The 11,977-nt window shown below is 58.6% G+C and overlaps 1 protein-coding gene and 1 long non-coding RNA gene across 3 annotated transcripts; one reads left to right on the plus strand and one right to left on the minus strand.

The window, feature by feature from the left end:
- Positions 1-36: 36 nt before the first annotated feature.
- On the plus strand, positions 37-11,711 carry SLC25A29 (solute carrier family 25 member 29). 2 transcript variants are annotated; one of them, XM_036881987.2, is made up of 4 exons: positions 37-323; positions 6,179-6,222; positions 9,408-9,491; positions 9,880-11,711. In XM_036881987.2, exons 1-4 carry the CDS (start codon positions 290-292, stop codon positions 10,528-10,530), a joined length of 813 nt encoding a protein of 270 aa, XP_036737882.1. In that variant the 5' UTR covers positions 37-289; the 3' UTR covers positions 10,531-11,711. The 2 variants fall into 2 exon arrangements, with proteins under 2 accessions (XP_036737882.1, XP_036737881.1); XM_036881986.2 differs by having other exon boundaries at positions 39-323; positions 9,802-11,711.
- On the minus strand, positions 330-3,119 carry LOC118910651 (uncharacterized). The gene is made up of 3 exons (XR_005024086.2): positions 2,478-3,119; positions 1,758-1,827; positions 330-1,292 (listed from the first exon to the last, which is right to left on the minus strand). It is a non-coding gene; the product is annotated as an uncharacterized LOC118910651 (long non-coding RNA).
- Positions 11,712-11,977: the final 266 nt, after the last annotated feature.

Here is an 11,977-nt window from a genome sequence, read left to right on the forward strand (position 1 = left end):
GCCGGGCCTGCCGGCCTGAGGGGCGGGGCGGCCCGAGGTGAGGGACCACGGCGGCAGGCTGACCGACGGCTGCAAGGGCTAGCCAGCCGGCCAGCGAGGGCCGAGGAGCCGCGTGCTGAGCCGCCGCCGCCGCCGTCCCCCGATCCCGGCCTGACCCGGGCTCCGCGCCAGGAGACGACGGTCAGGAGGAGTCCAAGTCCAGCGAGCCGGGGGACCCCGACGGCGACTAGCCGGCAACGGCTGGAGAGAGGGGACGAGGAGGATAGGCGGTCTCGCCGGGTACCCGGCAATGGCGCTCGACTTCCTGGCTGGATGTGCTGGGGGTAAGGAGGCGGGCGGCCCCCGCCGGGGCGCGCTCAGAGCCCGGGGACACTGGGCGCCAGGATCTGGGCAGCTGGAGCAAGGCAACCGGGATGCTAGATCAGCTCACCCGCTCACCAACGGCTGGGTTTCCTCGGCTGTTAAATGGGGATAACAAAGCTCCAGTCTCGTGGGCGTGAATTGACATCAGGCCCGGAGGGCACCTAGGGGGCTGTCCCGGAGGGCAGGTGTCTGCTCAGCCCTTCGGGGCACGTTCTGGGGAGGTGTGGGGCGCCGGGCAGCCCAGTGGGTTGGAGAAGGGGGGGACTGCCTCGCCGCCCCGTGCGCCCTCCTCGCCCGAGGCCAGGGGATGCCGAGGCCCCGAGCGCAGCTCCCTCACACTCGCTCTGCCTTCCTCCCTGGCTCGAGCCCACCGAGCAGGGTTCCCTCCCAGGACTCGCGGGGCTGGAACCACAGGACGACCCCCTTAGCCGGCTGCCCCGCAGAACGAGGAAAGGCGTCGGCAGGACCCCAGGCGCCGAGTCACGCCGCCCCTTTCCTCCGCTGTTCAGTGAGCTGCTGCGGGGCCGACTCCGCCGGGTGGCGGAGCGGGCCTGACACGCCCTCGTGGGCTGCCCTTGGGCTCACGCGCGCGCGTCGCCGACCTGGGGCGCCCTCGCTAAGCCGAAGACCCCCGGAGGGCCGCAGTCAGTGTGCAGTTGCCGCTGGGCGGTGGCCCACGGGGGGGCGTTGGGCGCGGTACTTCCCTGTTTGGCCCCGCCTTTGCTTTTACCTGGAGAGTTCATGTATTCAACAGGTTTCAACTGGGAGTCGGGATTAGCTACCAGGGATTTCGGGATGAATTGACAGACTAGGCAGGCCCTGCCTCAGGGGCAGAGAGCGGGGTGTTGTCCCTAGACTCCGTCCAGCGCTGACTTTGGGCGCTTCTCTCGTTTTCTCTCTTCCTCTGCTTGGGTTTGGCCGTCGGAGTCCTGGAGGAAGGAAAAGGAGTGACTAGCACTAAACCTGTGCAGTTTGAGCTTCCTGCTCTGAGCAAGAGGAGGCTGGTGGAGAAGGGAGTGTGCCAGGGAAGTGATGTCTGAAGGGGTTTAAGAAACTCCCAGCCTGTTACCCAATCAGGCCTCTGGGAACCTCAGGGCCAGAGTCTGCAGAAGGGGAAGAAACCCCAGGGCTTTTGGTAAATTGGCGAATTTCTGCCAAGGCCAGGCACCAGAGAAAACAGGAGGGGGTGGCCTCTGCAGATCCAGCTCTCAGCTCCCCCCACCTCCCTCCAATCCCACTTTACCCTTCTGGAGACGGCCTCCTGGCACCTGCCACCAACCCCACTGGCTCCTTCTGGGCCCTGGGGCCCCAGACCCTGCTCTCCCCTCCCCTGCCCTATGGTGGCTCAGTGAAGGTCAGGGCTGCCCCAGGGCCAGTGCGACTTTCCAATTTACTGGGAAGTGGTGGTTCTTTTCCCCAGAGAGGCAGGATCCCTTCCGTATTCTTGCCAGTGTCCTGGGAGGCCTGGTGTTTGGGGTAGACTACTCATCCTAAGGCCAGATTTGCTTAGAGACCTGCCCCCCACCCCCAAACACACACACACGTTATGCAGAGCCCCACCTGGAATGCCTTCTGCTCGTCCCCAGGACCACCTAGGAGAGATGGTCTCCAGGCTCCATTGAGGCCAGGGCCCAGCACCACGCTGAACCGTATACTGTATGCACCCCACAGCCAGCCCCCACCCCGCCCCTCTCCCCCACTGCCTCACCAGTCCGGGCACAGGCTTGGTGAGGTGCTGCGCACCTACTTCCCCGCAGTGTGAGCAGAGGCCTGGGCCTCCCAGGTGGATGAGGATGGAAGTGGCTGTGACACGGGTTCTGAGAGAGGATTGTCGGCCCCTGCATGCCTGCCATCACCCCGGCCCTCTTCTGATCTTATTTGACCCAGGAGAAACCCAGGCTCGGGGAGGTGTAAAGATTAGCAGGAAATCTCACTCCGCTCCTCTGACTGGCCGGCAGGGTTGCTGTCATCTCCCCTCCCCAGCCTCGAGGGCGCCGGAGGGAGCTAGCGGCACACTGGCCAGATCGCATCCTAGGCTGGCTTTCCAGGCCCCTGGCACATTCTAGCCCACGCAAGGGTGCCGTCCAGGAGCCGGGGGCGGGCAGCGCCCCCACCTCGCAGCCGCGCCCCCAGAGGGCCTGCCGGGTTCCCTCGGGTTTGGGCTCCTCACTGCCCGGAGGCTCAGGGCGGGAAGACGGCGGTGCTCCTCCTCAGCGGCCGGGGCCCCTCTCGGATTCCGATCCGGAAGGAGGGCGGCACATCACCTCTGACTGGCTGGGTGTGGGCCACGTGTCAATCCTCGCCCCTGGGGAGGCGGGGCGGGCACCTCGATTGACAGCATCCCGAGGCCTCACGAGGTGGGAGGGTCGGAATGCCTACCAGCACTCGGCGCCAGGGGGCGGCCTCGTGGACCTTGGGCTCTGGTTGGGGGTCTCCCTGCCTGACGCGGGCCTGGAGAGGAGGAGATGCAGACAGGAGGAGCTCAGCGGTGGGCGGGGCGGCCCGTGGTGGGGGCAGCAGGGCCCTCACCCTGGTGTCTGCTCCCTCCACCAGTGCCGCGGGCTTCCTCCAGGACGGTGGTCCCCCCCTGCTCTGGAGGGTCATGATTTGGGCCATGGTTGGCTACTAAGAGCCCAGCTTCTGCGGGGCAGTGGACACCGGCTCTGGAGTGGGGAGGCGGGGCCTCCATCTGCTGCTGTGACTGCAGTGCCCTCTCTGGGAGGGCCTGGCAGGACTTTGGGGACCTGGAGGCCCTGATGGAGGCAGGTCCACTCTATCCCTGGGACGCAGAGTTCCAGGTGAGGGGGACGAACCCCTCACCCGAAGGCCCTGAAACAAGTCATGGCAGAAGGAGAGAGTGCAAATGCCTGGGGGCTCCCCACATAGGGTGAAGGGTGAGGGGCGCCCCTCCCATCCCAGAAGCTTGTGGCACCTGGCGGATCCCGCCAAGAGGCTGGACTGTCCACCCACAGGAAGGGAGCCTCTGCTTCCAGCATGAGCTTCCTGGGGCCCCCCACTGGGCCTGGCTTCAGGGGGCTTGGATGGCCTGTGGGGGCCATGGCTGGAGAGAGGAAGCCAGGCAGCATGCCCCAGGCACCAGTTAAGGTTCTGGAAGGCAAGGAGATTGTTATGGCCCAAAAAAAGGATCTAGAACTAGGATTTTCAAATCTAGAAAATTCAGAACATGAAATGAAAAAGAAAGTAGATCTCAAAGGATAGAAGCAAGATGTGTCTCAAAGACCAGAGACAAAGATATGGATGTCTCCAAGAAAAAAAAAAACAGGCTTGGGGATGTCTTCTCATCCACCTGTGAATGTTAGAGGCTCCAGGAGAAGAAAAGGGTCTGGAGATGATGAATAAATAAGAGTGGAAATTTCCTCTGATGAGAAAAAGGCATGAGCCTGCAGAGTGGCAGGGCGGGTAGGTACCAGGTAGCGTTATTTTAAAGAAAAAGATAAACCCTTGGCATCTCCCAGTGACGTTCCTGAAGTCTACACCTGAAATCTCAGAGGCTTCCCGACAGAATAAAGTAGTGACAAAGGAGAAGCACCCCGGTAGTGGATTTCTCACCTTCAGATTCTGGGGTGCTGCCCCCTCATGGCCTGCCTGGGCCCGAATCCTCACCAGAGCTCAGGACTTTGCAGCTGAGCAGAAATTCAGAGGGCATTTCCACCAGGTGTTACATCTGAGGGAAACAGAAATGTCCAAGGGAGGGACATCTGATCAGGCCCCAAGAGAGGTGCAGAGGCCAGGGAAAAGCCCTGAGTCTCGTGGGGTTTGCAGGCACAGAACAGGCCTGGGAGCCTGCATGGGGGCTTTTACTGAGGGTGGCAGGAGGCGGAGAGAGCCATGGGGGGTGACAGTTCTCACCCTGTTTCTATGTAATGACGCCAAGTGTCAGACAAGAAGTAACCCTTGCTGACCTAACATACTGACGAGCAGGGTGGGAGAGATGGCAGAGTGCTTGTGGCAGGCAGCAAGACTGGGAAGGAAGAGGAGTCAAATCATTCCCGTAAAATAAGATGGAATTGTGTCAGAGCTCTCATTTTGGCAAAGTCTGAGACTGCCGCAGACTGGGGTAGAAACCAAAACGGTAAGACAGGCTGAGAGGTAAGACTTGGACAAAACTATACAGGCATACACATGAGCCATAAAAAACGCAGGACTGGCACAGTGGCTGTCAAACCAAGTGCATTTTAAGGTCCATAGCATTAACAAAATGAAGAAGACTTTACATAAAGATAAAAAATACTTGACAGCCAGCTCTAGCAGTAAGCAGGAAAGATGCGTGGCTGAGGAGGAGGGCTTCAGGGCCAGAAGGCCTGGGCTCGAATTCCAGCTCCACCACTTACAAGTATTACTGAACCCCCAAATCCATATCTCGCACCTGATGGGCAGTGTGCCAGTCTCTGAGTCGCTGGGTTGGAAACAGAAAGCTTTGTTATCAGAAGGGCAGCCCAACAAGGAGGAAGGGGACCTTTCCCAAAATCTGCATTACCACCTTGATCGCTGAGGGATGGGTGATGCTATTGGCAAAAGAACATGAGGGTTAGGGCAGAAACTGGGGGGCTTTCAAACTTCTCAGTTATGCAGCAGTTCCGTTCTCCTGGCACCACCACCTGAGGGGTCTCGGTGTGGTTCATTTCGACTTCACATCTGGTATCAGCTCTGCAACAGAAATGTCATCAACCAGCATGTCTGCTGGTCCTGTAAGTGGCCTCAGGGAAGAGGACAAAAGACGAGGTCAGAGATCCCGGCGAGGCTGTGCAGCATGTCAGGTTACTGGGGATGGAGTGTCCAGTGAAGGTACAAGCAAATAAAGAAACGTGTCTGGGCTCACTAGCTGCGGGGCTTGGATACCTGACTTCTCTGTGCTTTGGTTTCCTCATCTATAAAATGGGCTAATAGTCTTGTTCATTAGTTTCTAAGAGGGAGAGTTAGCACACATATGAACATTACTGTTTGTTACTCAACAAATGTGAGCTGTTTTCGTTATGCAGAAACCCATGTAGCAATGAAAGGAGAACTCTAGTAAGAGATGGCGCCTAGGAAACTAGGGAGGAAAGCATGGGAGTTGGTGTGCCAGTTACTCCACCTCACGGGGCCTTCTGCGAGTGGGGTAACAGACTCCCACTCACAGGATGTTCACAGTGCAGGACTCTAAGAGGTGTCTTTGAGCCGTTTTGGAGGGTGAGCTTTGTCCTTCAAGGGGGGCTGGATTTGTGGCAGGACCTGGACTGATTGGTAAATGGACATGATCACAGTCACACGCTGCCTCCCTGTGATGCGTCAGGCTCTGGGTCAGCTCTTCCCAGGTGGCTGCCCTGGGGGAGGTCAGTGTGCCCACCTGGACGGCTGAGGAGGTGAGGCTCAGACACCAAGTCCTTTGGGAGCTCAGCTGGCTGGTGAGTGGCAGAGGAAAAATTCAAATCCAGGAGAGCACCTGGCCCAAGTCCAGGGTCACGGGGCCCCCTGCCATTCTGGAAGTGTTTAGAGCAGTGGGTCCAGTGAGAGTGAACAGTATTGTCAAGTCCCCCAAACCTGGCAACCGGAGGGAACAGCAGGGCGGAGGGCAGTCACCAACTTTGAGCTGGGCAGATCCTTGCTTGACTTTGGGGATGTCCCCCACGCATACCCCCCACCCCTGCCCAGACATGAGGCTTAAGGTGCTCACAGGCTATGCCTGGCACACAGCAGGGGCTTGGTAAATGTATCCTTCCCATCCGGCCCAGCAGCCCCTGGCGTAGTCCTCTTTGCCAGAACCGCACCCCCACTGGGAGGCATTCGGGTCACCAGTCTGCCTTTCTTCCTCCAGGTGTCGCAGGTGTGCTTGTGGGACACCCGTTTGACACGGTCAAGGTGAGTATCTTGCTGCAGTTTACTTTCAGGCCCTTGGGGAAGCACAGCACGTGGCCCCTTTCCCATGGCCACCTGAGGAATACCTTACCTGCAAGGTCTCCCAGGTTATAGACGAAAGGTGGACTTAGTTCTCCATGACGCCCAGGTGGGCGGCTGCGTGTCCACTGAGCTGAGTCGGCCTTTCCTTCTGGGTCTGTCCCTATGTCCCCTGGGTGGGGCTAAACTTCAGGGTCTGTCCTGGCATTTGGCTGGCTGAGACAGGGGGGCCGAAGGGCAGGCTTCCCTTGCCCAGAGTGGGGGCTCTTATGCAGAACTCCCCCAGACATCTTCTTGAAAGAAAGAAGAGTCCTGAGAGAAAACACAGAAATACAGAAAAATCGAAACTTGCCAATATTGCCCCTGAACATAATCTTCATAGAGTGGTGATTACCATTGTCAAGAAGCAGGGTAATCATTTCCTGAGGGCTGGCAGGCATCTAAATGCGTCTGGCTCCAGAGGGTGGCCCAGGGGCACACACACAGTCAGCCATCTCTCCTCCCGGGTAAGCCAGTTCCAGGTTCGCAGATCCTCAACATGGAAACCAAGGAAATCTATGTTCTCCGGTTGGAAATTTCCAGATAAGACTTTCTCCCTGATGCTGGGGTTTTATGATCTTAAACTAGCCACGTCAGGACCCTTCCTTGCCAGCTTCACCTGGATCCCAGGGCAAACAATAGGCTGCAGTGCCCTAGGCCAGACCGTAGGTCCTGCTGTGAATGCTGAACTTGGCAGCTCCTCCCCCTGGGGTGAGAACAGAGTGAACCCAAGGACTTCGTCCCTGTCTGGGTGTGAGGTCACTGCCCATTTCCTTTTCAGTGCAGCCCAGGTATTTCTTGGCCAAGAAGAGGGCTTGTGGACTTGGGGCTGGCATTTCATGCAGCAAATGCATGAGGGCCTTGCCTTATGCACTGGCTCTGTCGCTGAGCCTTGTGCATGTCCAAGCTCCCCTGCCAGCTGATCTGTGGTGTGACCTTGGGCCAGTCACTTTACCTCTGGGCCCAAGTGTTCTCATCTGCAAAATGAGGGGTGGGACAAGGCTAACGGACCCTGTTGTGTGGTACCCAGTGCTATAGTTTGCGTCACATGGAATGCCAGTTCTGAGGAGCACAGATTCCGTCCATCCCACCGCAGCCAATTTGGGGAAGAGGAGGAAGGGCCAGGCTTCCTTATCACAGTGGCCCCTGAATCGCTACATCATGGGCTGGTGAAGAGTGAGCCCTGGTGGGGGCTGTCCGACCAGCTGCCTGAGCTCTGCCCTGCTGGCCTCCCTGTGAAGCCTGCCCACAGGCCAGAGCAGCCCAGGACAGCCTGGCAGTGGCCACATTACGCTGTGTTTTTATCATGCGGTCACGTGTTGTAAATGCCTGTCAAAGCTGTGTCCAGCCAAGAAATGCTTCTGATTCACTTCTTGAGCCCAGCTTTGCAGAGGCCGGGTCTCTCTGAGCTGTACCCAGGTCCTGGCCAGCCAGGCTCCCTCCAGACCCCCTCAGTCAGTCCCCACCAGGCTGGGGAGCCCTATGTCCCATGCCTCCAACCCCCTCTGAGCTCCTGAGCCATGACCAGCACCCCCTGCAACCTACTATATTAGTTGGGGTGCAGGAACCTCTCCACCCCACTGGTTCCTGCCCATGGACCTTCCCTTACCAGGCACCTGGTGAGTGGTTTTCAAGGAAATGCATTTGTGACAGTTTTTCTGCAGCCCACCAGCATCGCATCTGGGCAAACCTGTCTTAAAAAGCCAGGCTTTTTATTACGAAGGGAAGAAAACTGCCCCCAGTAATCACCACTGTCACCAGCCCTTGTGAGCCCTTTTGTCCTGGCCATGGGCTCCCACGATCACACTGTGACCCAGGAGCACACTCACTTGGTTTAATTCGATGCTGTATCACCAATGGCCTTATTTTTCTACTGCCTGTTTTCCATTACAAAAGTTAAACATTCTGATGAAAAGGAAGTTGGGAAATACAGGGAAGCAAATTATTACCTTCCACCAGACAGATCAGTTTTCACATTTTGTGTGTTGTCTTCAGAAGCCCCCTCCGCCGCTGTGCCCCCTGTGTGTGTGGTAGTTTTAAATGTGTTTCTAATCATCAGGTACACATTTTCCTTTTTGGGTTAGATTTCTATTACAAAAGTAATGTATGTTGGAAAAAGAATTTAACCGTAATAGAGACATAGAAACTAAAAACAGCAGCCCTTCATACAGCCAAACTCCAACATTTGTTACTGATTTCTACCAAAAAAACAAATGTCCACCCACCTTAGCAGGTGGTTCCAGTGTGCAAAGTCCTTCTGGTGCCACCCAGCCCGAGGGGACAATCGTGACATGCCTTGGCTGTGATGATGATTTCTGAGTCAGAGCTGGGGACCAGCTCCTGAGAATGTGACTTAACCTAGCCCATCCCCCACTCCCGTGATACGGATTCTGAGTCTGGGAAATGTGCCCATCGTGCTGCAGTGTGGGGCCTGGGTATCAAGTGCAGAGATAAGCTCTTGGTAACAAAACACGCTTTCACTGTAAGAGGTTCTAGACCACTAGACTCCAAGGGCAGCTGGGCCTGAGTCCCCAGGCCCTGGAGGTGCTGACATGGTCCCCAAGGAGGTCCCCATGCTTTGTTAACTCAAGACCTCTGTCCTCAACAAGGGGATGCTGGCAGAAATGAGTCTCTCAGAGCCCAACGTTCATTGCTTTTAACTCCCGTTGCTGTGCTGCAGGCCCTGATGAGGGGAGTTGAATGGTGGGACATTAGGTCGGGCTCCCCTTTGGCAGTGGCCATGGTTTGCCACCAGGACAGTGGGGTGGTCTCTGGAGTTGCTTCTTGACCTGCTGTCTGTACATTGTGCAGAGGTAATGCAACAAGAGGCTTAGGTTCTACTTGTCTGAGATCTTGGGGACCCCACCCCCTCTGCAGCTGGCTGTCTCTGTGGCTATTTGTCCCCTGATACCCCTCCCTGAAGAGGCACAGGACACCGGGCCCTTCTCCACTTGAGAATCTAAACGCCACAGAAAGCTGCCTGGCTCCCTGCCTCCGGCATCTGGCCTTGGGCCTCGTTGAGAGAGCCTCCCCTAGGGGTCCTGAGTGCTAGATAGGAGCTGGGTGTCTGGCCCAGGAGTGCCCGTCTTTCACTGGGCCCTCTTCTCCAGGTGCGGCTGCAGGTCCAGAGCCTGGAGAAGCCCCAGTACCGAGGGACCTTGCACTGCTTCCAGTCCATCGTCAAGCAGGAGAGCGTGAGTGGCCTGGGCCTGAGGCAGTGGGGGTGGGGAACCACCTTTAGGGTGCTGCAGCCCAGACCACAGAGCTAGAAAAGAAGGTGTTGGGGGGCTACCGAGCAAATCAAGACTTTGGAAATGGGAAGGTGGGAAAGCCCAGGCCCTTAGTTGGAGGACTTCTGTTCCAGTAAAATTCTGCATGAGCCTCCTGAGTACCTGGGGTGGGCTGGGCTGGGCCTGCTGCCACCTGCCTGGAGGGCCCAGGGAGGTGGGCTGGGCAACCCACGGCCCCGGGCAGGAGCGCACCTGACTATATCTGGGCCCGCAGGTGTTGGGCCTGTACAAGGGCCTGGGTTCACCCCTCATGGGGCTCACCTTCATCAACGCGCTGGTGTTCGGCGTGCAGGGCAACACCCTCCGGGCCCTGGGCCGTGACTCGCCGCTGAACCAGTTCCTGGCGGGCGCAGCGGCAGGCGCCATCCAGTGCGTCATCTGCTGCCCTATGGAGCTGGCCAAGACGCGGCTGCAGCTGCAGGATGCGGGCCCGGCCCGCACCTACCGGGGCTCCCTGGACTGCCTGGCGCAGATCTACCGGAGGGAGGGGCTGCGCGGCGTTAACCGCGGCATGGCGTCCACCCTGCTGCGTGAGACACCCAGCTTCGGTGTCTACTTCCTCTCCTACGACGCGCTAACGCGCGCGCTGGGCTGTGAGCCAGGAGACCGCCTGCTGGTGCCCAAGCTGCTGCTGGCGGGCGGCACGTCGGGCATTTTGTCCTGGCTCTCCACCTACCCTGTGGACGTGGTCAAGTCGCGGCTGCAGGCCGATGGGCTGCGGGGCGCCCCGCGCTACCAGGGCATCCTCGACTGCGTGAGTCAGAGCTACCGGGCCGAGGGCTGGCGCGTCTTCACCCGCGGCCTGGCTTCCACGCTGCTGCGCGCCTTCCCGGTCAACGCCGCCACCTTCGCCACTGTCACCGTGGTGCTCACCTACGCGCGCGGCGAGGAGGCACGGCCGGAGGGCGAGGCCGTGGCCCTGGCCCAGCCGTCCAGCCTGTGAAGCCCCGCACCCAGCTGGGCAGGGCCCGGCCTCCCCGGGGCCTCTTCTCAGCGACCTGACGCAGAGGTGAACTGGCACCGCAGCTGACCGCCCTGTTCAGCCGCCATGGGCTGTGGACTCCCACGGGCCTGGGTTGAATGCCACTCATTAGATGGGTTGCCTTGGCCACACACTTGACGTCCTCGGATTTCTCAGCTGTGGAACGGGCCTCCTCACACCCATCTTGTGCCATCAGGAAGCTTGGTGAGGCCCGTGCAGCGTGCAGCACTGAGCCTGGACGTGTAGCCAAAACGCCAGCCCTTCTCTGAGACCCTGGCCACCACCCGCCCACGTGCTGATCAGTGATTCGCTAACCGTGGATCCTCCACCTGGCAGGGCTCCAGGGTCGTTCCTTGGCCACCTGTGCAGCTCTGTCGTTAGGGACAGAGCAGCAGCCGGAGTGCTTCCTGGAGGTATTGAGCTACACCTCAGCTTCTCTGTGTGGCACCGCTCGGAATACTACCACTGGAGGCTGACCTGGGCAACCAGCTAAGAAGCCATGGGCCTCCGGGAGGCTCCGTTAGCCTAAGGATGGGAGTGAGGACTAGGCACAGGCTAGTGGGGCAGCTGTCACCATTCCGTACAGCTGTGGCAGAGGGAAGGCTTTTCACCCTCTGGACCTCAGGCTACCAGTCTAGAATGGGGACATAGGTCAGCTGCTATCTGGTGCTCTGGCCCACTACATTCCCCAAAGTGTGCAGAGGGTCAGCAGTCAGCAAGGAGATCAGTATAGGATCCCCACTCCCCAGCAAATGGTGTCTTTCCGGGGCAATCTCACGGTCCTGGTATTCCTATGAGGCCACAAAGGAACTGTTAGTGGCTCAGGTGTGAACTCTCCAGGCTGAGGGGGACCGGAGTTCACACTCTAGGGACTGTCTCCACAAGCCAGGGTGTGGTGTAAGCTTGGGGCAGCCCCAGCACAGGGAGTACCGTGTGGCCGACTGATTGGACAGGGAAGCAGATCGCTTTGCACAGGTTGGAGGTGACAGGCATCCTTTGCCCTGAATGGGGCTTGGCCTCCTGGGCAGTGTGACAAGCTGTCCCCAGAGGCGGGCTGTGCTCAAGAGGAAGACAAGACTCCATCCTGTATGCATATGGCATCATTGTACAGAAACCTCCCAGGGAATAAAGTATTATTTTTTAAGAGGGTGGGACTTCATTTATGTTCACAGAGGAAGGGGCTTCACTCCCCCCAACCCCTGAAGTCAGAGGGGCCAGTGGGTGGTCTGTGTGCCCTTGGGCCCTGATGGCAGCCCTAGCTGTGTGGCCTGGGGCCAGCTCTGGTGGTACATTCACACCCTCAAGTTTCCTCACCTACAAAGTGGGGCTAATGGAAGCAGGAGGATTGCGTACAGGTCACAGATATGCTGGATGGAGCCTCTGCCGTTCAGCAAGTGCCCCTCTGAAT

Source organism: Manis pentadactyla, chromosome 11 (assembly GCF_030020395.1).
Source record: "Manis pentadactyla isolate mManPen7 chromosome 11, mManPen7.hap1, whole genome shotgun sequence".
Classification (NCBI taxonomy): Eukaryota; Metazoa; Chordata; class Mammalia; order Pholidota; family Manidae; genus Manis; species Manis pentadactyla.